Source organism: Pyrgilauda ruficollis, unplaced genomic scaffold (assembly GCF_017590135.1).
Source record: "Pyrgilauda ruficollis isolate IOZ18807 unplaced genomic scaffold, ASM1759013v1 scaffold181, whole genome shotgun sequence".
NCBI classification, from domain to species: Eukaryota; Metazoa; Chordata; class Aves; order Passeriformes; family Passeridae; genus Pyrgilauda; species Pyrgilauda ruficollis.
Window position 1 is genome coordinate 336340 of NW_024517096.1, and position 27919 is coordinate 364258.

Here is a 27919-nt window from a genome sequence, read left to right on the forward strand (position 1 = left end):
CTGAGCTGCCCAGCAGCAGCGACGGCCGCGATGACACCCCGGAGATCCTGGAGATCCCAGAGATCCCGGAGATCCCGGAGATCCCGCTCCGTGCCAAGGCACAAGCCCTGGCACCGCCACTGAGGGTGGGGCGGGTCACAATTTCGGGAGGGTCACGGTTTTGGGAGGATAACCATTTTGGGAGAGTAACCATTCTGGGAGGGCAATGATTTTGGGAGGGCAATGATTTTGGGAGGGCAATGATTTTGGGAGGGCAATGATTTTGGGAGGGCAATGATTTTGGGAGGGCAATGATTTTGGGACGGTAACGATTTTGGGAGGGTAACGATTTTTGGAGGATAGCCATTCTGGGAGGGTTGGTGTGGGTAACGATTTTGGGAGGGTCGGGGCTGTGGCAGACACGTCCGTGCCGGACTCGGCTCTGTGTCCCAGGCGAGGCGAGCCCGGCTCTTCCAGCGCTGCAGGAAAACTCAAAAAAAACCAGGAAAAAAACGGCGTGAAGTGAAACTCCGTGGTAAATAAGCTCCGCAGAGCCGAGGTGGGCATCTGTGGCAGGAGGATGTGCTCGATTCCTGCCAGCCCGCGCCGTTCCAAGCGGGAATACAAACAGCCTTCAGCCGCAGCAGCAGCTTATTAGCGCTGATATATCAGCGGCCGCGCGCTCGTTTGTCTCCTGTCAGCAGCAGCTGCTTATCCAGCAGATTTCCCGCTGTATTCCCGGGGAAATGGCCTGAAATTGATGTTCACAAGCCACGGCTGACTTTATAAGGAGCTGCTGTAACTCGTGGAGCGCAGGGGTGAGGCAGGAAAGGATTAAGTTGGGTTTTATTTATAAGGAGTGAAGCCCATAAATTCTGGGAGGGTTTTAAATCTCGGTGCCCAGGGCAGGAGCTGCTGCTCATCCCTGGTGGTGCCTTCTGTTCTCTGAGCAGACATTTAACACCGTGATTGAAACTCCTGTGGCATCTCCGAGTTCTCTGATAATAAATATAAGGGGGAAAAGGGATTCAGGCTTAAAAAGCAGGAAAAAAAAAATATTCCATATACTTTTGCTTTTCTTCAGGTAATACTGGATCTAAGCTGTGAGGCATCCGTGTGTTGTGTGAGAGGAAAAACTGAGTATTTTTTAAAGAAAAGATTTTTAGGTGTTCAAACCTGAAGAGTAATGGAAATAAAAGGTCGTGTTCTTGGCCGGCCTGAGAAGATTCAGGTTCACAGTGAGGACAGTGGGCATTTGCACCTGAAACAGTTTTAGGCCTGGCCTAATCCTGTGTGGAAAGGGCAGGAGGGAAGGCTGAGCCAGAAGCTGCTTCTGGGCTTGTTTGGATCTCCTTTGCCATCTCTGCAACAAGTCCTGGGGCACCATTCCCATAAGGAACATCCTGAAGTGCCCCTTCCACCTGGGGAAGCCTCTCAAAGTTGTGGTGCTGCCAAGCCCTGATGATGAAAGTGATTTTCCCATCCCATTTTCCCCTTTTTAGACTTAATTATTTGACATTTCATCTCAATTGTTTGCTCATTTTTGCCCGCTCGTTGTGTGACTTCTCATTCACTCTCTCCTGACCAGAAACTGGTGCCAGGGCAGGTGTGGGTCACCCTTGGATACCTCCACAGGTTGATCTGATCCCTCCTTGGGGTGTTACGGGGTTGTTCCTCTGAAAATTTGGTCAGTAGGGACAGAAAAACCTTCCTGGGGTTTTTCCTTTGTGTGGTGTGGAAAAGAGGGGATGCAGTGGGACCTGGGCAGGCTGGAGAGGTGAGCAGGGGGAAGTTCATCCTGAGGGGTGTTCCCTGGAGAAGGAAAGGCTCCAGGGAATGCTCAGAGTCCCTGGAGGGGCTCCAGGAGAGCTGCAGAGGGACTGGGGACAAGGCCTGCAGGGACAGCACACAGGGAATGGCTCCCACTGGCAAAGGGCAGATTGGGCTGGGATCTTGGCAAGGAATTCCTGGCTGGGAGGGTGGGCAGGGGCTGGGCTGGAATTCCCAGAGCAGCTGTGGCTGCCCTGGATCCCTGGCAGTGCCCAAGGCCAGGCTGGACATTGGGGCTGGGATCCACCTGGGACAGTGGGAGGTGTCCCTGCCCATGGATTGGGTGGAATGGGATGGGATTTAAGATCCAACCCAAACCATTCCACGGTTCTCCTGGGGATGGGACCTCCAAGGCTTCTCCAAGGGTTACAACCCTCTGTAAATTCCTGCTGATGTGGAGTGTGAGCTACTCCAGGGATTTTCTGCTGCTCTTCCAGGAAGGGTCAGGAGCCCTGTCCCCTGTCCTCTGCAGGGTCCCAGGGCTTGGCTGCAGAGCTTTGATTTCCCATCCTCTGCTTCCATCTGGGACATCTCAATGACACATGGAGGGCTTGAGGACACTTGGAATGTCCAGCTGGAGCAGAGGAGGCTCAGGGGAGACTCATTGGGATTTGCTCCTCCTGAGGAGCAGCTGTGACAGGGACAGGACCCAGGGAATGCCTGGAGCTGGTCCAGGGCAGGCTCAGGCTGGATTTCAGGGCAAGATTCCTCATCCAGAAGGTGCTGGCACTGCCCAGGCTCCCCAGGGAATGGGCACAGCCCCGAGGCTGCCAGAGCTCCAGGAGACACCTCTTGCATGGACAGGGTGGGATTGCTGGGGGGTCTGTGCAGGGCCAGGGCTTGGATTCACGATCCTGTGGGTCCCTCCCAGCTCAGGATATTCCCTGATTCTGTCAAAACTCCTCAGCCACAGCAAAAACTCGAGTGTCTGTTGGAAGTAATGAAGAAAAATCGCAGCCGGGCAGCGCCGTACTTCCCGCAGCTTTCAGAGATGAGGAATTGGCACGAGCAGGGTTTTAAATAACCCAGCGTGTCAGAAAAGCACAAACAAATGATGAAAAGCAAAGAAAAAACCCCGGAGCTCTGCTAAACTTTATGGTTGCCATGCTTCATCTTCATTTTGGTGCAGGTGTTTGTTGGGAGGTGAGTGATGGACGCTCCGGAGCCTGGGAGCGGCGGCGAGCTGCAGATGGAGCACCCTGCCCTGCAACGCACGGCTCGGCTCCTTTTTTAAATAAAAAACCCATTTTTCCCTCCTGCTGAAGATGGATGTGGCCTGAAGATCCAAACCAAGTTTGCAGAGCTGGGAAAAAAAACCCTTCCCAGCACAGGCATCAAACGTCGCCGTGCCGCGACAACGAAACCGGCGATGCCGAGCTGGAAACGCCGCGTAAACCCCGCGTTTAATCCCAGTTTAAACACAGCTTGTAGAGCGCGTCTGAGAGTCGGTGAGAGCTCCTAAGCCACGCCTTGGTGTCAGGAAAGCGTGTTAAGAGTCTTTTGTGAGTGTTTGAGAAGATAATCTCCTGCCGGAGCTGTTTTCGGGGCAGCGCCATGATCCAAACCTCCCTCGTGGCGTTGCACACGCAGGCATTGGGATCGCTCCCTGCGGTGTCAGCCTGAGGGTTTGGGCAAAACCCTGCTCTTGTCCCAAAGGATTTCCCCATTTTTATGGGTTTAATTCCTCTTGCAGACCCACCTGCCGTAGAGAGGGTCAGGTTGTGCGTGGGAATGTCCAAGGTCAGGTTGGACAGGGCTTGGAGCAGCCTGGGACAGTGGGAGGTGTCCCTGGCCATGGAATGAGATGGGCTTTCGGGTCACTTCCCACCCAAACATTCCATGATTCCCTGGTAATCAATGGGATGTTGTCTCGCCTGCGTTAGGGCATGATGAGAGCACTTTGAGCTCTGAGCACTCCAAAACTCTCCTGGGTTGGAGCTTCTCCAGCTGCACCCAACAAGGCCTAACCCTTCCCTCAGCCATGGGCACTTCCAGAGGGGATTCCCTTGGGAGATGGTGGTTGTGACCTTGAGCGCCGTGGGAAGATCCCATCACAGATGGGACACGCTGAGGAGGCTGGGCTGGGCTGGAGAAGTTCTCTCATGGATTTAACGGAGGAATTTGGGCTGGTCTAGGGAAGTTTTGTGCTGGTAGATTTAACTGAGGGGTTTTGGCTGGGCTGGAGAAGTTCTGTGGTGCTTTAACTCAGGAGGTTGGGCTGCTGTGGAGAAGTTCTCTGATAGCTTTTACTGAGGAGGTTTGACTGAGCTGGAGAAGTTCTCTGGTGGATTTAACTGAGGAGTTTTGGCTGGGCTGGAGAAGTTCTCTGGTGGATTTAGCTGAGGAGGTTTGGTTCTGGAGAAGTTCTGTGCTGATGGCTTTAACTGAGGAGGCTGAACTCCTCTGGAGAAGTTCTGTGGTGCTTTAACTGAGGAGATTTGGCTGCTCTGGAGAAGTTCTCTGGTGGCTTTACTGGGGAGGTTTTGGCTGGGCTGGAGAAGTTCTCTGGTGGCTTTAACTGAGGAGATCTGGCTGCTCAGTTCCATGGTGGCTTTACCAAGGGGGCTGAGCTGCTCTGCAGAAGTTCTGCGGTGGCTTTAACTGAGGAGGTTTGCCTGGGCTGGAGAAGTTCTCTGGTGGCTTTAACTGAGGAGATCTGGCTGCTCAGTTCCATGGTGGCTTTACCAAGGGGGCTGAGCTGCTCTGCAGAAGTTCTGTGGTGGCTTTAACTGAGGAGGTTTTCCTGGGCTGGAGAAGTTCTCTGATGGCTTTGCCAAGGGGGTTGCTCTGGAGAAGTTCTCTGGTGGCTTTACCAAGGGGGCTGAGCTGCTCTGCAGAAGTTCTGCGGTGGCTTTAACTGAGGAGGTTTGCCTGGGCTGGAGAAGTTCTCTGGTGGCTTTACTGAGGAATTTTGGCCTCTCTGGAGAGTTCTGTAGTGGCTTTACTGAGGGGCCTGCTCTGCAGAAGTTCTGCGGTGGCTCTTTGTGCCGGTGTCCCTGACGAGTGTCCGTTTGTCCTGCAGGGGAAGGTGGCCCAGACCGCCTGCATGTCGGCCTGCAAGCACCTCTCGACGTCGCTGCTGCAGCTGCTGCTGGAGGCCGAGGTGAGGCAGCTGACGCTGGGGGCCCTGCACCAGTTCAACCTGGACGTGGAGGAGTGCGAACGTAAGAGCCCCGTCCTTGTCCTCGGCTTGGGTCCAGGGGGAATTCCTGCTCTGCCTCAGGCTCAGGGTTTTGGTGAACACTTAAATCGAGGTGGCCCACACCTAAAGTAGGACTTTGGCCCATGGGTTATAAGGGTGGTGGATCAGCTCTGTTTATAAAATGAGTTATTTATTGGCCAGACAGGAGAAAACGAAGAAAAGGTTTTAATTAAAGTTGCTACAGGGTATAAACCAAAAAAGAGTTATTAGTGCACTACATGAGATTATGTGTGACATTAAGGTATTTATATTAAAATGACATTTCTATATCTATATTTATTTCTATATCTATATCTATATATTTATATCTATATCTATATCTATATATCTATATCTATATCTATCTGTATCTATATCTATATCTATATCATCTATCTATATCTATATCTATATCTATATCTATATCTATATCTATAATATATATTTCTATTTCTATTGCTATTTCTATTTCTATTTATATTTATATTTATATTTATATTTATTTAAACTGGCAAAAGAAATGGGATAGGTTAGGAATCAAAAGGAATAGGGTAGATTAGGAATCAAATGGAATAGGGTAGATCAGGAATCAAATGGAATAGGGCCTATTAGGAATCAAATGGAGCCTCCCACCAAAATGACCATGGTGTACACAGAATCCTTTCCCTCAACCTGCAGAGGAGTAACCCCAAATCAGCGTCCCAAATTTGGGGTAAAATCCTACAGTGCTGCTGTGCCTGTTGGTATTTGGGGTCCCCGGTCAGGGGTGTGGCAATGCCGGGTGTGGGGGTGGTGGGTGCCCACAGAGCTCACCCAGGCCATCTTCAGCACAGAGGATTCCAAGAGATCCAAGTTTTACTCCTCCTTTTCCTCTTCAGTGCTGCCTTGATGCTCTCCAGGCCGTCCCTGCTTTTTGGGATGGAGTTACTTAAAACCAGGAGGGATTGGAGTGCATGAATCCAAAATCAGTTTGTTTATGACTTCCTGAGAAGCTGGGGCTGCCCCATCCCTGGGAGTGTCCAAGGCAGGGTTGGATGGGGCTTGGAGCATCTGAAGACCTTGATGTTCTTCACCAGTTCTGGTCCTCTCCCGGCCTCAGCCCTTTGTCCTCCCTGCAGGGAATTTTGTCCTTGAGGTGACCTCCGTGCCAGGCCACAGTGATGGAGGTGAGGTGTCTTGTGACAAAGTGACAGCAGCTCCTCAGGGGAGCAGCATCGTGGTGCCACCCCCAGGGCTCTGCTCCCAAACCTGCTCCTTTCGGGTCTTCAGGCTCCCACCTGGACTGGGGCTGGAATTCTCTGGTTGCCCTCAAGTTGCTGCGTGTCCTGCTCAGTGAAAGGGTTAAAAACCAGAGCCCAAAGCAGACAAAATGCTGTTTTTAATCCTGGTTTGGGAATTAAAGTGGGGCAGAGCAAACACACCCCTGCACAGGATCCTCTTCCCTCTGAGGGGGATGGATTTGTTGGGATTCATCCTGGATTTGATTTGTTGGGATTCATCCTGAGATGGGTGTCTTGGGATTCATGCTGGGATGGGTTTGTTGGGATTCATCCCATGATGAGTTTGTTTCGATTCATCCCGGGATGGATTTGTTGGGATTCATCCCGGGATGGGTTTGTTGGGATTCATCCCGGGATGGGTTTGTTGGGATTCATCCCGGGATGGGTTTGTTGGGATTCATCCCGGGATGGGTTCGTTGGGATTCATCCTGGGATGGGTTTGTTGGGATTCATCCCGGGATGGGTTTGTTGGGATTCATCCTGGGATGGATTTGTTGGGATTCATCCTGGGAGGGATTCTCAACCGTGGTGGTTGAGAACCCGGAGCTTGACAGAGTTCCTAAAGAACCAAGTGATCTTTGATTTTAGGGTATTTTAGGGATTTTTTTTCCCCCAAATATCCACAATTTGGCTTTCCTGGCTGAGGTGGAGATTGGGATGTCTTGTGTTTATCACAGAATCCCGGAATGCTTAGGGTGGAAAGGGACTTCAAAGCCCATCCAGGGACACTTCCCACTATCCCAGGGTGCTTCCCGGGATGGGTTTGTTGGGATTCATCCTGGAATTGATTTGTTGGGATTCATCCCGGCGTGGATTTGTTTGGATTTGTGTTGGGATGAGTTTGTTGGGATTCATCCTGGGATGGGTTTGTTGGGATTCATCCCATGATGAGTTTGTTTCGATTCATCCCGGGATGGATTTGTTGGGATTCATCCCGGGATGGGTTTGTTGGGATTCATCCTGGGATGGATTTGTTGGGATTCATCCTGGGAGGGATTCTCAACCGTGGTGGTTGAGAACCCGGAGCTTGACAGAGTTCCTAAAGAACCAAGTGATCTTTGATTTTAGGGTATTTTAGGGATTTTTTTTCCCCCAAATATCCACAATTTGGCTTTCCTGGCTGAGGTGGAGATTGGGATGTCTTGTGTTTATCACAGAATTCCGGAATGCTTAGGGTGGAAAGGGACTTCAGAGCCCATCCAGGGACACTTCCCACTATCCCAGGGTGCTCCAAGCCCTTTCCAGGCTGGTCTTGGACACTTCCAAGGATTCAGGGGAGTGACTCAGTGACATCAGCTGTTGGTTTCATCATCCCCTGGCACTTCCCATTACCAAGACAAGTTCTTCCATCCTTTATCCAACCTTTTCCTGACCAGATTTTACTTCAGCTGCCTCCATCAACGCTGAGATTAAATTTACTGCTGGGAACAATCTCCCAGCAGGAATTTTGCTGTTTCCAACACGGGTTTTTCCATCTTTTAGCATCCACTTGCCACTTTCCAGCCCTCAGCTGACGAGCCTGGGAGAGGGATCCCAATTTCATGATTCCCACCCAGATCCTGCAGCTGCACCACAACTCACAAAGCAATGCCTGATTTTCCTCCCGGCGCTGCCTCCATCCCTGAATCCCTGACTCTCTTTTGTGTCCCCTCAGCGCCTCGGGAGCAGCTGTGCTCCCATGGGTGTCTGCTGAGGGACGGGCACCAGAGCTGGGAATAATGGGAAGCGTTTGTCATCCCTAATAATTCCCTGTTTTTTTGGCTGCCAAATCTCCAAACCCAGCAGTTTTCTGCCCCATCCATAACGTGGATCACGCGGCAGCAGCTCTTCCCTGAAAGCTGCTGCTGCCAAGGGAGACAGATGGGATTTCACAGCAGGTTGGAAAGCACAATTCCTTAAATTCCTGTTGTTTGGGGAGCCCGAGCCGGGAGCACTCAGACATCCCGGAGCAGGTGACGCCAACCTGGCAGCAGGGTCAGGGACCTGTCCCCAGCCCCGTCCCAAGGTGCCACCAGAGCAGGGAATGGAGATGGATGCTGGAGCTGGATCCTCCCCATCCATCACTGTCAGCCCGGAACAGACAAAATCCTTCTCCTTTCCAGCAGCAAATCCATGCCCCTCATCCCCACGGGTCCGTCTGGTGGCTCTGCTGCGCCTGGAAATCACTTTAATTTGGTTATTTTGGAGCAGAAATCCATCAAGGTTTGAATTTTGGGATGAGTCAGTTCCAAGAGGGAAGCGGTGTATTCAGAAAATAAGTTTCATTTTGCAAGGTTAGGGTTTATTATTGGTTTTTTTTTGGTGATTTTTTAAATCTTTTTTGTGCCTGAAAGCACAGGTGTGAATCTCAACATCCTCACAGTACCAGTTTGTACCTCTGCCTCCATCCTCTTCCTTCCCCCAGATTCCCAAACCTTGCCCAATCCAGCAGTTTTTATACATTAAAATAGGATTTTATGTCTGTTTGGAGCACTTCCAGTGAGTGCCATGATGAGGGAATGGGGCTGCGGAGTTTTGATGCTGGAGTTTATTCAGGTTATGTTTGTGAATGCTGAAAAAATAATCTGGTTAAAAGAGAGGTGAGGTGAATTAAGGAAATTATTTTATTGTATATTAGGCATAGTTTGAAGAGGGTGAAGGCTGGCAGGGACAGGACACAGGGAATGGTTTCCAATGGGAAAGGGGAGATTGGGCTGGGATCTTGGCAAGGAATTCCTGGCTGGGAGGGTGGGCAGGGGCTGGGCTGGAATTCCCAGAGCAGCTGTGGCTGCCCTGGATCCCTGGCAGTGTCCCAGGCCAGGCTGGATCCACCTGGGACAGTGGGAGGTGTCCCTGCCCATGGATGGGGTGGGAATGGGATGCTCTTTAAGGTCCCTTCCAACCCAAGGCAGTTTGGGATTCTGGGATTTTGGGATTTTGTGGTGCTTGGCAGAAGGATAAGGTTGTGATGGGGCCCCTCACCTGCTCTTTAAATCTCCCCCTTCCTGAAAGCTCTGCTTTTTTGGTGTGTTCAAAGCACAGAAAATTGCAGTTTATTCATTTTTATTAATTTTCTGATCTCCCAAAAGGAAGCTGTTGTAGGACTGAGGAGAAACAGTGAATTAAACAGACACCAAGAGCCAGATCTTCCATGTTTTCCTCATGGGGATATCCCATAATCAGCAGCATTTTTGGTGTGAAAGAGGAGAAAAGAGCAGAGCAGCCACGTTGTAAAAAATCCTCTTGGGTTGCTTGTGATGGGAGGAACCTGGGGAAAATCCGAGCTGTTTTCCATGGCTCCATCCTGGTGAGACCATGGAATGTCCAGCTGGACCAGTCCTGGTGGAGATGCAGGGTCCTGAAGGATCAGGGAGAACATCCTCTGGTGTTCCCAGCAGGAAGGTGTTTCCCAAGGTGTTTGGAAGCAGCTTTCCGTGGATCTGAGTGCTTGGATGGCTCCAGGGAAGGGCTGGAGGTGGATTTGGGATGTGTTGTTGGGCAGGTGTTGGGGTGGTGAGGTTCTCTCACCCCCTTTTAAACCTGGACTAAAGCACAGCTTAAATGAACTGCCTAGAGAGACTCAGTGGGACACATCTCCTTGTGTTTCAGTTTAGGGGCCACTTCTGGGTTAAAAAGAAGCAAAAAACTCTGGAGAGAGGAAAAAAAATCCCAAATATTATTGACAACCTGTAAATTTCCTTTTTTCAGAAAAGACATTTCACTTTTTCAGAGGGTTTCTTGTCTCCCAGGATGCATCCATAATCCAAGATTTAACAATGTAATGGGATTTTTAAACTCCTACGTGCCCCACTCTGCTCTTTTTGAACTGATAAATCCATATAAAATATATAATTTGATAAATGTATAATTCTTCCATCTCCCCTCTACCTTAGACATAGTGGGAATTGAATATAACAACCCAGATTTGGAGGTGACAGCCGAAAAATCCCAAAGAAACGGGGTTGTTCTCACTCCTAGGAAGAGTTTCCCATCCCCATAACGGGTTCCAGCAGTGGTTGAGGGGTTTTTACAATCCTCAGATCATAAAATGAGCAATTCCGTAATCTCCAAACTCTTTTAACTGCTGCTTTATGGGAAATTAAAAGTGGCCTAAAAAAAAATTTATATTTCAAATTCCGTTAAACACCCTATTTTTAGTCAGCCCCTCTCCTGGGGATCAGCCAGATGTCTCTGCTGGGTTGAGGAATTCTGCATCCCAACAGATTGTCCCAAAATGTGCCCACATGGATCCTGGCACAGCCGTTCCCCACCTCCTCCTTGGCTGCCTTCTCTGGCTTGTGGGAATTTTTCACATGGAAATCCTGGGATTTGGGGAAGTGCCGGGGTTTGTCCATGATGCTGGAGTCATCCTCTCCCTCGGCATGATCCCAAGGACTCCCAGGTGTTCCTCCAAGCTGTGATCCATCAGGGATTGGAGTTTGTGGTGCCGGAGTTAGGACGTCCCTAACTGGTGTCTGTCCTGTGGCAGTGCACCAGGAAAAACCTGGATTGGGGGAAAATGGGAATGTTGTAGTGGAGAGATGGGAAGGTTTAAGCAGAATGGATCGGGAGAGGAATGTCCACCCCACAGGTGCTGATGTCTCAATGTGCCTCAGCTCCTGGGGTCAGACTTGGGCACCTCCCAACAAGAGAGACCCTGAGGGGCTGGAGCATGGCCAGGGCAGGAACGGAGCTGGGAAGGGGCTGGAGAATTCCTGAGGAGCTGGGAAGGGGCTGCAGAATTCCTGAGGGAGCTGGGAAGGGGCTGGAGAATTCCTGAGGAGCTGGGAAGGGGCTGGAGAATTCCTGAGGGAGCTGGGAAGGGGCTGGAGAATTCCTGAGGGAGCTGGGAAGGGGCTGGAGAATCCTGAGGGAGCTGGGAAGGGGCTGGAGACCGGGGTTTGTCCATGATGCTGGAGTCATCCTCTCCCTCGGCATGATCCCAAGGACTCCCAGGTGTTCCTCCAAGCTGTGATCCATCAGGGATTGGAGTTTGTGGTGCCGGAGTTAGGACGTCCCTAACTGGTGTCTGTCCTGTGGCAGTGCACCAGGAAAAACCTGGATTGGGGGAAAATGGGAATGTTGTAGTGGAGAGATGGGAAGGTTTAAGCAGAATGGATCGGGAGAGGAATGTCCACCCCACAGGTGCTGATGTCTCAATGTGCCTCAGCTCCTGGGGTCAGACTTGGGCACCTCCCAACAAGAGAGACCCTGAGGGGCTGGAGCATGGCCAGGGCAGGAATGGAGCTGGGAAGGGGCTGGAGAATTCCTGAGGGAGCTGGGAGGGGGCTGGAGAATTGCTGAGGAGCTGGGAAGGGGCTCAGCCTGGAGCACAGGAGGCTCAGGGGGACCTTGTGGCTCTGCACAGCTCCTGCCAGGAGGGGACAGCCGGGGGGTCGGGCTCTGCTCCAGGGACAGGACACAGGGAATGGCTTCCCACTGCCAGAGAGCAGGGATAGGTGGGATATTGGGAATTCCTGCCTGGGAGGGTGGGCAGGCCCTGGCACAGGTGCCCAGAGGAGCTGTGGCTGCCCCTGGATCCCTGGAAGGCCAAGCTGGACCCCCAACCTGGCCTTGGGCAATTCCAGGGATGGAAATTCCACAACCTCTTGAGCTGATGGTGGGATGGGCACGGCTCACATTTGCTGGTGTTGGTGTTTAATGATCTGAGAACTTCACATCTGCCAGGACACATCCACTGAACACCTTGGGTTCAGGTCTGGGAACCTGTGGAGGTCCGTGACCTGGCTCTTAACTCGGAATCTTATGGATTCTGCTCCAAATTTCTTGGCACGCATCTCCAACATCCTTCTAAAGAGTTTCCCTCTCTTCAACTTGAAAAACATCTCGTGGTCAGCCCCTGAGGAGTCCCTGCCTGGGGCTGTGGGTGCTCCTCAGCCCTGCCAGTGTCCCATGACGGGGACCACTCCTTTCTCCGCAGTGACAGCACTCCAGGCCCATCTTTGTTCCATCAGAGGAACGTTTGATGGGGAGGGAGAGAAGTTTTTCTTTAATCTGACCCAGTTCAGAGTGTTTTGGGTAGCTCCTCCCTCTTCCCACAGCTCTCTGAAATTACCCAGATGGGAATGAGCTCTGTAATGGGGAACAGCTTCAGAGCGGGGTTGTGTGGGAATGGTGTGGGAGAAGGAGAAGCTCAGTATGGAAACTGGGTGAAGGAGAAGCTCAGTGTGGGAATTGGGATCTTCTCTCTGTTCCTCTTGCCTTGATTCCTCCCCAACATTTCTCACTTTTTCCCACCTGTGAGCTTCTCCAGAGTCCATGGATTTGTTCTTCAGCCTCAGTGTCCTCAAGGTGTCACTTTGCTCCTGGGGATATGGAACAGAAGGTCCCATCACTTGGCTTTTTTAGGATGGCCTCCCAAGGCTTTATCCAAGGAGGTCCCATCACTTGGCCTTTCCAGGATGGCCTTCCAAGGCTTTATCCAAGGAAGATAACTTCAAGATCTCCATCCTTCCTTGAGGAATCCTGAGATGGTTGATTCCTCAGATGTTATCCGTGGCGACGAGCGGATTCGTCCACGTTCCCTTCCCTGGGAGCTGCTTCAGCCTCCATCCTGGAGGTGCCATCACAAATCCCGTGTAATTCAGAGGATATCTTGCCCTCAGATGATGTTTTTGAGGGATGAAGTCACCGGCTGGGCCCATTTTTACCGCTCAATCCATGCAAGGCCTGTCCCCGCGTGCGCAGCCGCGCCGGGGCACAGGGAGATCCCCCCGTTGGCTGTAATTAATTAATTTACAGTGGATGTCTCTTTTCTGCCGTGCCTTTGAACTCTTTATTCTTTGTCCATTGTAAAGGGCTTAACGGTTCCTGTTCCTTGATTCTTTCATCAGTGAAATGTTTTGGAAGGGAGGTTGGAGTCCCCCTGTGACCTGCCCTGGGTGGCCCAGGCCTGTAGACCTTGCAAAGACATTACTTTTTTGGCCTGAACACAAACCCCTCAAACCTTTAGCCTGGCTAAATGCTTTGTACAAACAGCCGCATACTGATCTGCTCTATTCTCCGGTGATTTTCTGCTCAAGGGGCTGCTCTGTAGGTTGCTTGCTATGTTTGCCACTTGCCTTGGTCGTGAAGACAGTACAATAAAGGAATCCGACAGTACTGAGGCCAACACTGCGCTCGGTTGTTCCAAGGAAATTATCCTGAAATCTGCTTGAAGAGATTAAACCCAAGAAGAACTGGCTGTGTCTCTCCTCCAAAGCTCCGCTCTGGTCTTTGTTTCTCCTTTTTTGCTCCGAGACTTTGTTCATTCCTCCTTCAGAATGGGTTGGCGGCATTGGTATGTAAAGTGTGACCTGCGATTACAGGAGGTGCAGCTCCTTCTCCAGCAGCCCAAGGGAAGCATTGCATTCATTCCTCTGCAGCTTTTCCGAGTGTCTGGGCCGAATTCCTGTTCTCGTTTCTTCTGGGATATGAAAAATATCAGCTCCTACATCATTCCTTCTTGGACACAAAGTATATCAGCTCCTACATTGTGTCTTCTGTGACACAAAGAATATCAGCTCCTACATAATTTCTTCTGGGAGACAGAGAATATCAGCTTGGATGTCATTTCACTTCTTGGATGTCAATCACAGAATCTCAGAATTGTAGGATTTGGGTTGGAAAGGAGCATCTTGTTCCAGTCATGGGCAGGGACACCTTGTGCTAGAAGGTTCCAGAGCTTTGTTAATTCAGTGTTGATGAATCTTTTGATGAGAATTGCTGTTCAGCTAAGTGTTGGCTCAGTGTGTCACCATCCTAAGTTTTCAAGTGTCACTCCATAACTCTCCCAGCTTCATCCAGAAGCTTCCTTAGGAATCACAGATTGGCTTGGGATGGAAGGAACCTTTAAGACCATCTCGTTAACAGTCATGGGGAGGATCACCTTTCTCTAGAAGGTTCCAGAGCATTGTTAATTCAGTGTTTGATGAAAATTGCAGCTTAAATCAGTGTTGCCTCAGTGTGTGACCATCCTAAATTTTGAAGGGAAGTGTCACTCCATAACTCTCTCAGCCTTCCTCCAGTAGGTTCCTTAGGAATCACTGATTGGTTTGGGATGGAAAAGACCTTAAGAGCCATCCAGTTCAGGATGGAAAATACCTTAAAAGACATCCAGTTCCAACCTGTCCATGGGCAGGGAACTGTGGGAAGGGACAATGGGCAGAGACAGCTAAAGGTGAGCTGCTAAGGAGCAGCTGTGTCCTGGGATGAGATCTCTTTTGGGATGAAGTCTGTCTTGGGATAAAATCTGTTTTTGGATGAAATCTGCCTTGGGATGAAATCTGGCTTGGAATGGAATCTGTCTTGGGTTTCTCACAAGCAGCCGACAGCAGTGATAAATTCACCAGCCTTGTGAGAACATTCACAATCACAGGCATTTTCTCATGAGGATTTGAAGTTCATGCTTTGGGGAAGATCTTAAATTTCCCAACTCCGTGTGTGCTCCTAAATAGATGCTGAACAGCTGTGAGGCCCTTGATCCAAAAAATAGAAACTCGCTTTCCTCGCAGTCCTTCCAGGGTTTCTTTTCCAGGATTTCTCCAAATGTAATCAGGAACATGAGGTGATCCCATCCTCATGGGGGGGTAGGACATTGTGGTTGGGTTCCTCAACCCAGGGACGTCTCCAACCCTGAGCCACCCAGAGGAGTTTCACCTCTTGAGAAGGTGCTCAAGCGCCATTTCTCACTTCTAAACATTTTTAGTTCCTCAGGTATTGTGCTTTTCCAAAGTGTTTTAGGATTGATGTGGCTTTGGGGATAATTGTTCCAGATGGGACAGTGGGGTGTAGAGTGAGTGTGTAAAGATGATTTATCCCTTGCAGATCAGAGTCAGAGGGTTTGTGTTGATCCTCCCTCCCTGCTGGCTCAGGCAAGCTGCAGTCAAATTTTATGGCAAACTACATTAAAATGCCTTTGCAGTTAGGATTAATTAAAACAGTTTTTGGGGGACACATGTGAAGCCACTTTGGGCTCTTTGCACCCGGAATATTGTGGGATTGGTCAGTGGAATTGCCTGGAGCTGAGCAGCTCTGATCTCAAGGAATCGTGGAACGGTTTGGGATGGAGGGACCTTCAAGATCATCCAGCCACATGTTCTGCCATGGGCAGGGACACCTTCCACTGTCCCAGGGTGCTCCAAGCTCCAGCCTGGCCTGGGACTCTTCCAGGGATCCAGGAACAGCCACAGCTGCTCTGGACACCCTGTGCCAGGGCCTCCCCACCCTCAGAGGGACGGGGAAGAACTTTCTCCTGTTCATCCCAGTCCAGTCTCATCCTGTGCAAAACTCCAAAGGCACGACCATGGATGGTTCCCACTGACTTTGGTTTGTGCTTTTTCTACCCGAAACTTAAATATGAACGGTCAGGTCCATAATTTCCGGTTTTATTTGTTTATTACTCCCTTTGACTCATAACTTCAGATGAAAGCAATGATTTCCCAGCCGTGTTTGCTCTTGTCCTGCAGCGGTTGTCACTTGAGTGATCACTGCAAAGATGAGCGATGGTTTCAATCTCAAAGCTCTTCTGGCATCTGAGACTATTAAAACGCAGAGTCTGAGAAGTGTCCCCTGTGCCCCTGGAGGTGCCTGTGTCTGGCTTGAAGGATGTTCTCCATCCCAAGGTTTTAATGGAAGGTGGAGCAAGGGAGCTGATTAATAACCCTGCTTCGCTTCCCCGAAATGAGGCGGTTGAGGGACAGGACTGAGTCCTGGTGTTTCACTCATTAATCTCTTCTTGTTAGAGCCAAGGGGCTGCTCCGTGATTGGGCTGCTTGCTCTAGGAAAGCTTTGGAAATGGGAATGTGATGATTTATGTTCCTGATTTTGTGGCCTTGGCTTGGAAACAGGAAAACTTTTGGGAGGACAAGCGTACAAGGCAAAGACCACCTGACATGAAATCACTTTATCCATTGGTGCTTCTGATTAGTCATGGACACAAAAGGCAAAATCCTCCTTCCATATTGCCCAGCCATTCCTAATCCTCATCTTTGTGGAGCGTTAGGAGCTGTTGGAGGGTTCCTGTAGGGTGAAAACCGGGATAGATGAGTGATAATGGGCTCTGTAACTGAGAAATCTGTATTTGGTGTAAATTTTCCCTCCTTTCTCCATTTTTGCCATCACACCTGGCTTCATCCCAAGAAAACATTTAATTCCTCCAGCACCTCCAGTGCCTGCAGGAGCCACAACTCAACCCCGGGCAGGTGCTCCCCCTCGAGCCTTTGGTGACGTTGAGTTGTGGCCTCGCAGCCCAGGTCCCCTCAGTGCCGAGAGGTTGTGAGGAGAGCGGAGATGAAGCTGTAACTGCAGAGGGTGAAAATGAAGTGAAGTTGGGCAGAACCAACCTCAAAAGACACCCTGGGATGCGTGCAGGCGTCGGCTTCATGAGCATTCCCAAGGAAAAGCTGCTAAATGCCATGGAAGAACCAAGGTCCTCTAAGATGGATCCATTCAAGCCCCTTCAGCGGTTTTAGGTTTGATTTAAAGAATGGATTAGGAGAAAAATGAACAACCAAAGTATGAAACTTTGGCCAGATTAGGCTGGAAGGAGATAAATGTGGCCTTGGAAATATTCTCGTCGCTTTAGAAGCCAACGTTATTCAGTTGTCAGATGTCTTCATCCACCAGAAATAAAAATGCCACCCAACGGCCGCGGTTCTCCGCGTTTGGGCTGACCAAGAGGCGCCATCACCAGATCATGCAAATAATCTGCTGCCTGATAATTAATGACGCGGCCGGGCATATTTTTTTGATGAATGCTCATGGAGCCTGGTGACAGGCGTGAAATTAGAAAATTCCTTCAGCGCCCTAAAATATAAATAGCTTTCGGAACTGAAAAGAGTTTCACAGCTGAAGATTTTATTGTGTTGAGAGGAAAAACTTTTCCACCCCCATCCCCCCCTTTCTTCTGGGCGAGTTGTTTGTCTGTTCACAAAACAAATACTCTGAAGCCCAGTGCGGCTCATGGGAATAAATTTCAGGTCGAATTAGTACAGTTTCCTTGCTGTCAGGACGGTGGAATTAATGGTGTTTTGATGACACGAATTTTGAAGGGCGAACAAAGACGCTGAAGGGAGGGAGACATGACTCCTTAGAAGCGCGGTCCTCCTCTCCCCCAGCCTCTCTTGTCTTCCCTGTCATCCGTCTGCCAATCTCCCTGTCCATGGTTAGTTAAAGGCGCTTTTTATCCTCTTTTCTTTCCCACAGAGTTTGCCAGATCCGGCCCAGTGCCTGGGTTCCAAGGGGACACGCTGCAGTTGGCCTTCATCGACTTGAGACAAGTAAGTCTTTGTGTTTTTGTTTTTTGTTTTGCTTTTAAGATGTGTGACTGAAGACCATCAGGTCTTAAGGGAAGGGAGAGGAGGGGAAACGGCGTCAGTGATTTACGCCAGAGACCTATATTTCCCCCCTCCTCCTCCTCTCGTCGCTCGAAGCCACCTCCTTGCCCAGCGCTCCTGGAGATGGTGGAGGTGAAAAGGGCTGGTGGAAGGGGGCGAGGAAGAAAGCCAGGCCTGACCCTGGCCAACGGGGCCATTGTGCTGCCCTTGGCTTCTGCGGCCGCGGCGCGGAGGGACCGCGGCGACTCCGCGGCCGGTGCCGAGCAGGTGCTGGGAACAGAGAGAGCAGTGATGCAGAGCCCGCCCGCCTCGGGGACCTTTGTTCCCAGAGAATGCCCACGGAGGCGTTAGCGAGGGCAGAGGAATTTGCATTCCCCTGTGTCCGTGCCCGTTGTGTCCCTCTCTGTGTCCCTCTGCGGCTCGGCCACCCCCCCGCCCCGGTCCCCTCTTCCGCAGATGCTCCCCGGCCAGGAATGACAAAGTGGCTCTTGGGGAAGATGGTTGGGGAAGGCTCCACCCATCAGTGGCCACCTCTGGAGGGGGCCCCGTTGGAGCCAAGTTGACCATAGCAGGTACTGAGGCCTTTGTGGGGCTTGGCAGCCAATTTTGGGAAAAGGGCCATTCTGGGGAGTCATTTGTTTGGGGAGAAATGGGCATTATTGATACACTAGGCCGGGGGGAAAAGTGAGGTGGTCCTGTCATCTCTTGGCACTGAAGATGGATGGGTTGGAGAGAAAGTCTGAATGAAGTAAGACTCAATGACTGATGCTTCTCTCCTATTAAAACAATCTTTTTTTGTCTGTTAAACCCCCCTGGCTTTGTCCCTGCTGCCATCATGATGCAGTGCCTCTTGTTCGCGGGGTTGACGTAGTTTGCATTCTGAAAACTTTCGGGTGCCGAGGGTATTTCTTAAATCTGCATAATCCCTTGTATCGATGATCTTGCCCCTGCCTCTGATTCGTGCTGGAGCTGCTTTCAACCCGCCAGGGTTTGAGAACTCCTCAGAATCCAATTGATGTGCGGGGAGCCATCTGTCATCCCATGACACTTCTGTTAACTTTAATAACATCAGGACGCCGCTTTTCGGGCCCGGGCCCGCCAGGAACTGCCAAATTTGTTTGCAAAACGGTCCCAGCAGCTCCATGGGAGAGGTGTGCGTTATCACCAGGCTGTGTTGACACTTTTATCTTCATTAGCTCCTTGGCACTTCACTGACTGCGGCGCTCGACGCGCCCGCGGCCTCCTGGGTGTGAGGAAATGTGGAGGCCCTGGGCCTTTTCCAAGCACCAGCCCGTGAATGTGGGGATTTTGGACAGGGAACCTAGGGCTCTTGGAAGAGTGAAATGCCTGGAAATGGCTCGGTGAGGTCGAGCCAGTGAAACGTTTGTGTGGTTCATGAGTGCAAAATGCAGCCAAAGGGACCCAGCTTGGGTGAGGAGGAGGAGGAGGAGGAGGAGCAGGGGCCTCCTCAGTCCTGCCTCCTCTGTCCAGTGGTGTCCTTGGACACGGAGGTTTTGTCTTTGTTCCAGGAGGTGCTCCCAAGTTTTGTTCTTGCATTTAAAAAGCAGCAGCACCTCTGAATCTCCAGGCCAGGTTGGACAAGGACCAGAGTGAAGGACCCTGGGGCGGCACTGGGTGGGCTTTGAGATCCCTTCCCACCCAAACCATTCCAGGGTTCTGTGACTGTGCAAGGAGAAAGGGGAGATAGAGGTGCCGGGTGAGGATGGGAAGTCCTGGATCTCCTGGGTAATGGATGATGATTGATGAGGGGAAGATCAAGGTGTTGAGCAGATAATGGAGAAGAGCTGACCCATCCCTGACTATGGAAAGTTGAGGCAGTTCCCCCTGCCTGGTCCTGTCGGTGATCTGGTCTGGTGGCATGCTGGAATGTGTCACCAGACCCCATCCAAGCACTTCTGTAGGACTGCAGCTCCAGCTGGGAGCAGGGAGGGGTGGGAAGGTCATGGAGGAAGGTCTTTGATTGTTCTTCCATTTGTCTTGAAATTTCTCTTGTTGGACTTGGCATTTTTTCTCTTTTAAGCCATGAAATTAAACTGAAGCAGAGTAGATTAAGTGGGATATTGGGAAGGAATTGCTCTCTGCGAGGGTGGGGAGGGACTGGGATGGAGCCCAAGGCCTCCCAGAGCAGCTGGATCCTTGGAAGTGTCCAAGGCCAGGTTGGACACTGAGGCTGGGATAGTGGAAGGTGTCCCTGTCCATGGCAGGGGATGGAGTGGGATGGGATTTAAGGTCCCTTCCAACTCAAACCATTCCATGATTCTGTGAAATGTCACCACAATGTTGATTTAAATGGAATGACCCGGCTGGGGGAAGGAGGGAGAAAAAATGTCTGGGCAAAAATTCACCAAAGTAGGGAAATTAAAGAGATTTCCCTTCCCAACATATTTCAATAGGAGCTGTTACAGAACATTTGCCTGGATCTCCTGGGTAATGGATGATGATTGATGAGGGGAAGATCAAGGTGTTGAGCAGATAATGGAGAAGAGCTGACCCATCCCTGACTTATCCAACAGCATGGAAAGATGAGGCAGTTCCCCCTGCCTGGTCCTGTCGGTGATCTGGTCTGGTGGCATGCTGGAATGTGTCACCAGACCCCATCCAAGCACTTCTGTAGGACTGCAGCTCCAGCTGGGAGCAGGGAGGGGTGGGAAGGTCATGGAGGAAGGTCTTTGATTGTTCTTCCATTTGTCTTGAAATTTCTCTTGTTGGACTTGGCATTTTTTCTCTTTTAAGCCATGAAATTAAACTGAAGCAGAGTAGATTAAGTGGGATATTGGGAAGGAATTGCTCTCTGCGAGGGTGGGGAGGGACTGGGATGGAGCCCAAGGCCTCCCAGAGCAGCTGGATCCTTGGAAGTGTCCAAGGCCAGGTTGGACACTGAGGCTGGGATAGTGGAAGGTGTCCCTGTCCATGGCAGGGGATGGAGTGGGATGGGATTTAAGGTCCCTTCCAACTCAAACCATTCCATGATTCTGTGAAATGTCACCACAATGTTGATTTAAATGGAATGACCCGGCTGGGGGAAGGAGGGAGAAAAAATGTCTGGGCAAAAATTCACCAAAGTAGGGAAATTAAAGAGATTTCCCTTCCCAACATATTTCAATAGGAGCTGTTACATGGGTAATGGATGATGATTGATGAGGGGAAGATCAAGGTGTTGAGCAGATAATGGAGAAGAGCTGACCCATCCCTGACTATGGAAAGTTGAGGCAGTTCCCCCTGCCTGGTCCTGTCGGTGATCTGGTCTGGTGGCATGCTGGAATGTGTCACCAGACCCCATCCAAGCACTTCTGTAGGACTGCAGCTCCAGCTGGGAGCAGGGAGGGGTGGGAAGGTCATGGAGGAAGGTCTTTGATTGTTCTTCCATTTGTCTTGAAATTTCTCTTGTTGGACTTGGCATTTTTTCTCTTTTAAGCCATGAAATTAAACTGAAGCAGAGTAGATTAAGTGGGATATTGGGAAGGAATTGCTCTCTGCGAGGGTGGGGAGGGACTGGGATGGAGCCCAAGGCCTCCCAGAGCAGCTGGATCCTTGGAAGTGTCCAAGGCCAGGTTGGACACTGAGGCTGGGATAGTGGAAGGTGTCCCTGTCCATGGCAGGGGATGGAGTGGGATGGGATTTAAGGTCCCTTCCAACTCAAACCATTCCATGATTCTGTGAAATGTCACCACAATGTTGATTTAAATGGAATGACCCGGCTGGGGGAAGGAGGGAGAAAAAATGTCTGGGCAAAAATTCACCAAAGTAGGGAAATTAAAGAGATTTCCCTTCCCAACATATTTCAATAGGAGCTGTTACAGAACATTTGTAAATCTGAGAAAATTTTCACTGGAACGGGAGATGATTAAAGGAATGACCAAAATTAATAAAATATGAAGTGATAGGAAAATATGGTGACTTGGTTCGTGCCTTGGTGCAAATCCTTGTAGTGGGAAATAAACCCTAAAAAGATGTCACTGTTTAAAGCCATCAGAGTTTGTCCTTGTTCAGAGCAGCAGACTCAAGTTCAGTACATCAAAATCCTGGTTTTCCCCTCATGCCCAAGGGAATCAGGAGTAATTCCATCCTTGTCTGGAAAAGAGGAAGAGTTGAGCCCAGAAAATCAAATTTTGAGCAGTCAGAAATGTAAAATGGGGCTTGATTTCCTATTCTGGGACAATTCTAAATCCATAAATACCCTTAGTGAAGTCATAAAGGAAAGCAACTCCCACCTCAAGTCCTCCTGCAGGAGTAAGACTCAAATACTTAAGGCAAGGAATATTTGCTTTTCCCCCTTCCAGTTTAAACGTTACTTTTGCACACTCTATGCTGTATTTTAGAAATCTGAAATAAATTTAGCTCCATTTAGTCCCTTGCTGAAATTGGAAATAATCAACTCTTCACCAAACACCCCTGAACATCCAAACACCACTGGAGATCTCCAGGTGCTCTCAGGTCATTCCCTGTTTTCCCCACAGCTGGAAATGTTTTAATTTTTGGTTTTCCTGGGTTTGTTGTGAGGACGTTGGTGCAAGAGGAGGGTTTTGTGCTGCTCTCTGAGGTCCCTGCAGTCCCTGGCCACGCTGATCTCTCCTAGAAGCCAGATCAGCACTCATGGCCGCCTTCCAAGGAAAATCTGTCTCCAGCACTTGAGGAATTTCACTCTGGGCTCCAGGGAGGGAACGTACTCAGTGACGAGAGCTCCCTCCTCCCAGCCTCTCCTTCTGTGCACTGAGTTACAGATCCTGAGTGCTGAGTGTCCTCTGCAAGCGCCAGCCTGAGCTCTGAGGGATGTTTGGACCAGGGCAGGTGGGAGCCTGGATGTCCCTGGATGTCCAAGGGATGGGCACAGGGAGGCTCCACTCTTCTCCCCCAGCAAGGTTCTGCTTTGCTTGATGCAAACTTGGTGGGTTTGAGTTTCAGCATCAGCTCCTCGAGCCACAGCAGTGGGGGTAAGACAGGAAAGGTCAGGTTTAGGTGGGATCTTGGCAAGGATTTCCTGGCTGGGAGAGTGGCGAGGGGCTGGAATTCCCAGATTTGCTGTGGCTGCCCCTGGATCCCTGGCAGTGCCCAAGGCCAGGTTGGACATTGGGGTTGGATTCACCTGGGATAGTGGGAGGTGTCCCTGCCCATGAATGGGGTGGAATGAGAGGGGATTTAAGATCCAACCCAAAGCATTCCATGGTTCACCTGGGAGTAGGAACCTCCCAAGGAATGGGAGGATTTTAAGGTCCCATCCAACACAACCCATTCCATGACTCTGCTACTGCTTGTCCCATGGGAAGTGCCTTGTTGGTGTGTTTTCCCTGTGTTGGGATCCAGCTGTGGTTATTGTGGGATCCTGCTGGACCCCGGCCAGCTGGGAGTGGGAAATCTCCCTCCAGTGTGTTCATTTTTCTCTTATTAGCCCTGATAGAGACACTTAATAAAGGAATGATCCCCTCGGGAACATGATTCCCTTCCATCCCTGCTGTGTGATGGAATCATGGAATGGTTTGGGTGGGAAGAGACCTTAAATCCCATCCCATTCCACCCCTGCCATGGGCAGGGACACCTCCCACTATCCCAGGCTGCTCCAAGCCCCAGTGTCCAACCTGGCCTGGGACACTTCCAGGGATCCAGGGGCATCCCTGACTTCTCCCAGGTTTCCTCTCTCTCCCGCCCTGTGTGCAGTCACCAGATGTTCCCCTTTTCTCCAGCCCTACACCTTTTCATCTAAAAATAAGAACCAAACAGAGGAGCAAAGCTGCAGCGTGAGCTCATCCCTGAGCCTCACGTTCCAGCAGCCTGGATTCCTGGGCTCTGTGCCTGGCTTTAAGGAACCACCTGCTCCCTTGGAGGGAGCAGCCAGCGTGAGGTCACTGCGGGAGCTCCAGTTGTGCTGGAATGGTGGGCATCCAGCCTGGCTTCTTATCAAATATCAGCTGATAAATCAGGTGTTGGGAACCCCCTGTGGCTGGGCTGTTGGCTGCTCCAAGGGCACTGGGAGGCCTGGAATTGTGTCCTTGTGTCAGGCACTGGAACAGCTCCCCAGGGAATGGGCACATTCCCGAGGCTGCTGGAGCTCTGGGAGCACTGGGGCAACGCTCCCAGGGTACCCAGGGTGGGATTTTGGGGTGTCTCAGGTGAGGGAAGGAGTTGGACTCAATTTTGGCTGATTTCTTTCCACTCAGGACCTCCCATGGGATGTATCCCTGTCTCTTACTGCTTCCATGTGCTCCAGGCTTCCATGCCCAGGTGGTGGCTGAGGAAAAGCCCTTGGGAATTTGGGCTGAAGTTCCCCTTGGTGTGACATTGGTGGCTCTGGCCACCTCTCAGCTCTGTCTCCACTTTGGTGGTGGGAAGGTGGAGCCAGTCCCTCCAATCATCCATGGCAGCATCCAGGATACCCTGAAGGTTCATTCCCCCCAGGCAGGGAGCTCTGGGTTGTTTTTTTAACTTGTTTTTGTATTTTACACTTAAATGTGGCTCCCCAGCCCTGTAAAGTCAGGTTTGGGGAGCAGAGCAAAAACAAGACTTTGGGTGAGCCCAGAGCCGTCCTGCTCAGCAAACTGGTTTGGCTGATCCTTCCCAGCTGGTTTTGCTGGGAGATGGAGCAGAAGCTGAGCAGCACACGGAGGGGATGATCAATTAGCCCAACTCTCCCGCCGAGGTGTCTCCTCCCGCATGTCCCTGCTTGTGTCTCCAGGGTTTCTGCTGGGAGAGCAGCTCCCACGGCTTTGTTGCCACGTTAGTCACTGGATGCAGGAGGGCAGGGATGAAAAGGTGACTCACGAGGGGTTTTCAGCTCATTTCAGTCGCTGTTTTTCATCTCCAAATTGTTCCCTTGGCTCCAGGCCCTCTCCCCCACCGCCTTGCCCGGCCTCAGCCTCAGAGCTCAAGTTCTGAGCTGAACTCTGGATTCCAGTTCTTGGGATTCTCTCGTTCTGCTCCAGCCAAAGAGGGATCTGAGCGCTGGGTTTTGTCCAGGGAAGCTGTGGCTGCCCCTGGATCTTTGGAAGTGTCCCAGGCCAGGCTGGACACTGCGGCTTGGATCCCCCTGAGACAGTGGGAGGTGTCCCTGTCCATCCCAGAGGGTTGGGACTGGATGTTCTCCATGGTCCCCAACCCAGCCCCTTCCATGATTTGGAGCAGCCAGGTTGTACTTTTGGGGTTCTGTTCACCTTCAGTGTTTAGGGCCCTTTGCAGGGGACGTTTTGTGCCGCGGAAAGACAACATTGGAATTTTGCATCTTTTTAAATTTATAATCAGCACAGAATCACTCAGGTTGGGAAACACCTCCCAGATCATCAACCAACCATCACCCTCTGCCATTCCCCCTGTTTTCCTGCATCCTTCACTCCTGTGGATCCTGTCCTGGCTTAACAACCCTTGAATTCTTTCACCAGTCTTTCTGTGGCCTCTGCCACATTGTCCTGTCCAGCCCGGTGATCCAAAGCCCTTTTCCACCTCTGGATCCCTCCCTGCAGCTCCCAAACGTGCCAAGGGAAATGCTGAATTCCAGAATTCCATGTATCTTTCCTGGCAACCACCTGGATCACTCAGGAAACAGAGGTGTGAAGACACAGGTTCCAGTGTCAGCCCTAATTCCTCATTTCCCAGCAAGGAGAGAGAGGTTGGAGCTGGTTGGATCATTACCCTTAAATCCAGGATTTTGCTGCTCAGATCCTATCTCCGGGCTCTTAATTACTTCAGTGGCTCCTCTCCAAGTTCCTTACACCGACTGATATCTCCTGGATCATTTATCCAGCGTTATTAATCACCTTCATTAAGGTGGTGCCCACGGGCCATCGAAAAGTGCCCGTTTTGCTGCTTCTTGTGCAAACACGAAGCCCTGAAAAGTCTGAGGAGATAATGGAGAGCAGCAAGGGCAGGTGCCTGACTTCCAGCTGAGCTAATTACTGCTAATTAAAGGATCTTTTGTTTCCTTACACCCCTGAGTGTGATGGAGGCTTCTCTAGGCATCCATAACCACATCAGCTTCCCAGAAGTTGTTATTATTAATATTAATATTATCGCCTTCATCCTCTGTCCCACCTCTCTACTTCCAGAAACCCAAATTATCCTGGCTGTCACGAATGCCAGGTTGCCTGGGGAAGCCAAAGCTGCAGTTAATTCCTGGTGGACCTCAGGGGTGGCTGAGTGTCCTCTCCAAGGTCATCGGCGGGGGGAAGCCAATCATTTCATTAAGACAAAGAAACCACCTGAACATTGGATTTCTCTCTCCAGAAATGCCTAGGTTTGTGTTTTCAGTCCATAATTGGAGTTAATTTACCTTGGAAAATCTGTGAAGTTATGGGTTTATTGAGTTAAAGGGCTGGACAATCCTTTCCAGGAAGAAATCTTCCAATACCCGGCCTGAACCTCCCGTGGCACAACTTGAGGCCATTCCCTCTTCTCCTGTTGCTTTTTCACTTGGGGGAAGGAACCATTCCCCATTAAAGTACTGTCTCCATCCATCCCTCTCCCACCCCACGGCTCCCTAAAAACACTTGGGAGAGGTAAAGGAACAGGAAGAAGATGGAGGGAAGCCAAAATTATCAAACCCCAACCCGCAGATGTTCAATGAGGGGCCCTTTATTGGCTTTATTTCCTGCTCCAATACCACCTGATCCTCGTGCCTTGGTGTTCACGTGTGACCCCCAAGTAGTGACACCAAAATGAGAGGTTTTCCCTGGAAAACCAACTGGATCTGGGTCAAAACCTGTCCCAGGGTAGCTGGGAGACATCTAAGAAGTAGCAGGAGATGGCTGGTGAACTCTTTTGGGACCTCCTGACGTTCAGGCTGAGCTCCAGCCCACGGCCCTGCTCTTCCAGGTGTCCCACACCTCTGGCTCTACTCACCCTTCCCGGAATTCCCATTGGGAACGCTGCTCCACGTTGGAGACCCATCAGAGATGATCTGTAAATCCATTTTTCCTCCCCGCAGCGTAGATCCACGTGCTCAGCCGTGGGTTGTTGGGCAGGCACTGCCCAGGGAGCCGGCAGGGATCCCTCGGGCTGCGGCCAGCCCGGCGCTCCAGGAAGAACATTCCAGAGCCTTGGCCAAACCACTCTGTTTCTTCCCTGTCAGGCTCAGGGCACTATTTTTTTTTTTTCCTCAGTGCCCAAATCCCAACAGTGTTGGAGAAGGGCACATGGAGTGGTTTATTTGTTTTTAAATCAGTGTTAACTGCCTGACTCACAAAGGGAAGGATCCTCCAAAGTTTGGGCTGGAAATCCAAGCTGCCTCTCGCTGTGCTCTGCGGAAGAGGGATGGGAAGAGGGCAGGAAACACAAAAACAGGAGCTCAGAGCAGATTTAGAGCCTTAACTCTGATTTTTCCTGCCTTGGTAGGTTTAAACTGGTCTTAGTGTTGCTTTAAACCCAGCCTTTTGTGGTTCAATCCCATTAAAATCACACGGATCCCTCTCCCCTTCGGCTGCTCAGGCTCCAGAGCCATCACTCTCCATCCAGGAGGGATTCAGCGGCATGGGGAGGACTTAAAAGTGCCTGGATGTTCCCCAGAGCCTCCAAACAAAAAAAAATCCCGGAGTGCAAACATGTCCTGTTAGCACTTCTGGGCGGCGGGGAGCGCTGCCGGGGTTTCTGGGCGCTGGGAATTGTGGAGCCTGTCGACACCCGGCCCTCTGGAACAATATAAGCAAACAAACAATCAAATCCTCTGTCACTGGGAGCCTTTCAGACAAAGGGAACAGAGGGAGGAAATGAGGAGCTGGAGAGCGAGGAGAGGGGTTTGGGACCTCGTGGCTGGGTGTTGAATTCCTCGGGATGCCGCGTGGGCAGGGCACGGGGCAGGAGGTGGTGAGGTGGGAGAGACCTTTCCCACATTAATCATGGAATCAGGGAATGGTTTGGATTGGAAGGGACCCCAAAGATCCTCTCATTCCACCCCCCAGCCATGGGCAGGCACACCTTCCACCATCCCAGGGCGCTCCAGCCTGGCCTTGGACACTCCCAGGGATGGGGAGTGACTCCAGCCTTGTCTGGTGGAACTTTATGGCAAAACAAGGAGCCACTCCCAGGACTCCATGCAGAACCTCATCCCAAGGGACCTTGCACTGGGCCAGGAACGTGTTTCCATTGGGTTTTATTCCTCCAAGACTCAGCTGGAGCCTCTGGCTCCTCCTGAACACCCTCTGGCTGCCCCTGGCCCACCCTCCCTGGAGCAGGGCCGTGCTGTGGGAACCGGGATCTCCTTCCCGAGATTCCTTCCCTGTGACTGCAGTCTCTCATCCAGCCAGGAAAACAGACACCACTGGGAGTTACAGGGCCCCCATTCCCTTTATCCTGCGGATTGGGGCGGGACTGACAGGAACAGAGGGGGCCAGAGG

General features: G+C 51.0%; 1 protein-coding gene across 1 annotated transcript in view; it reads left to right on the forward strand.

Moving 5' to 3' along the window:
* EXOC6B (exocyst complex component 6B) overlaps positions 1–27919 on the forward strand; it is a 277974-nt gene that overhangs the window by 192352 nt on the left and 57703 nt on the right. The window contains exons 21-22 of the mRNA XM_041464605.1: positions 4832–4973; positions 17455–17528. Coding sequence (XP_041320539.1) covers positions 4832–4973; positions 17455–17528 — 216 coding nt within the window. The remainder of the gene's footprint in view (positions 1–4831; positions 4974–17454; positions 17529–27919) is intronic.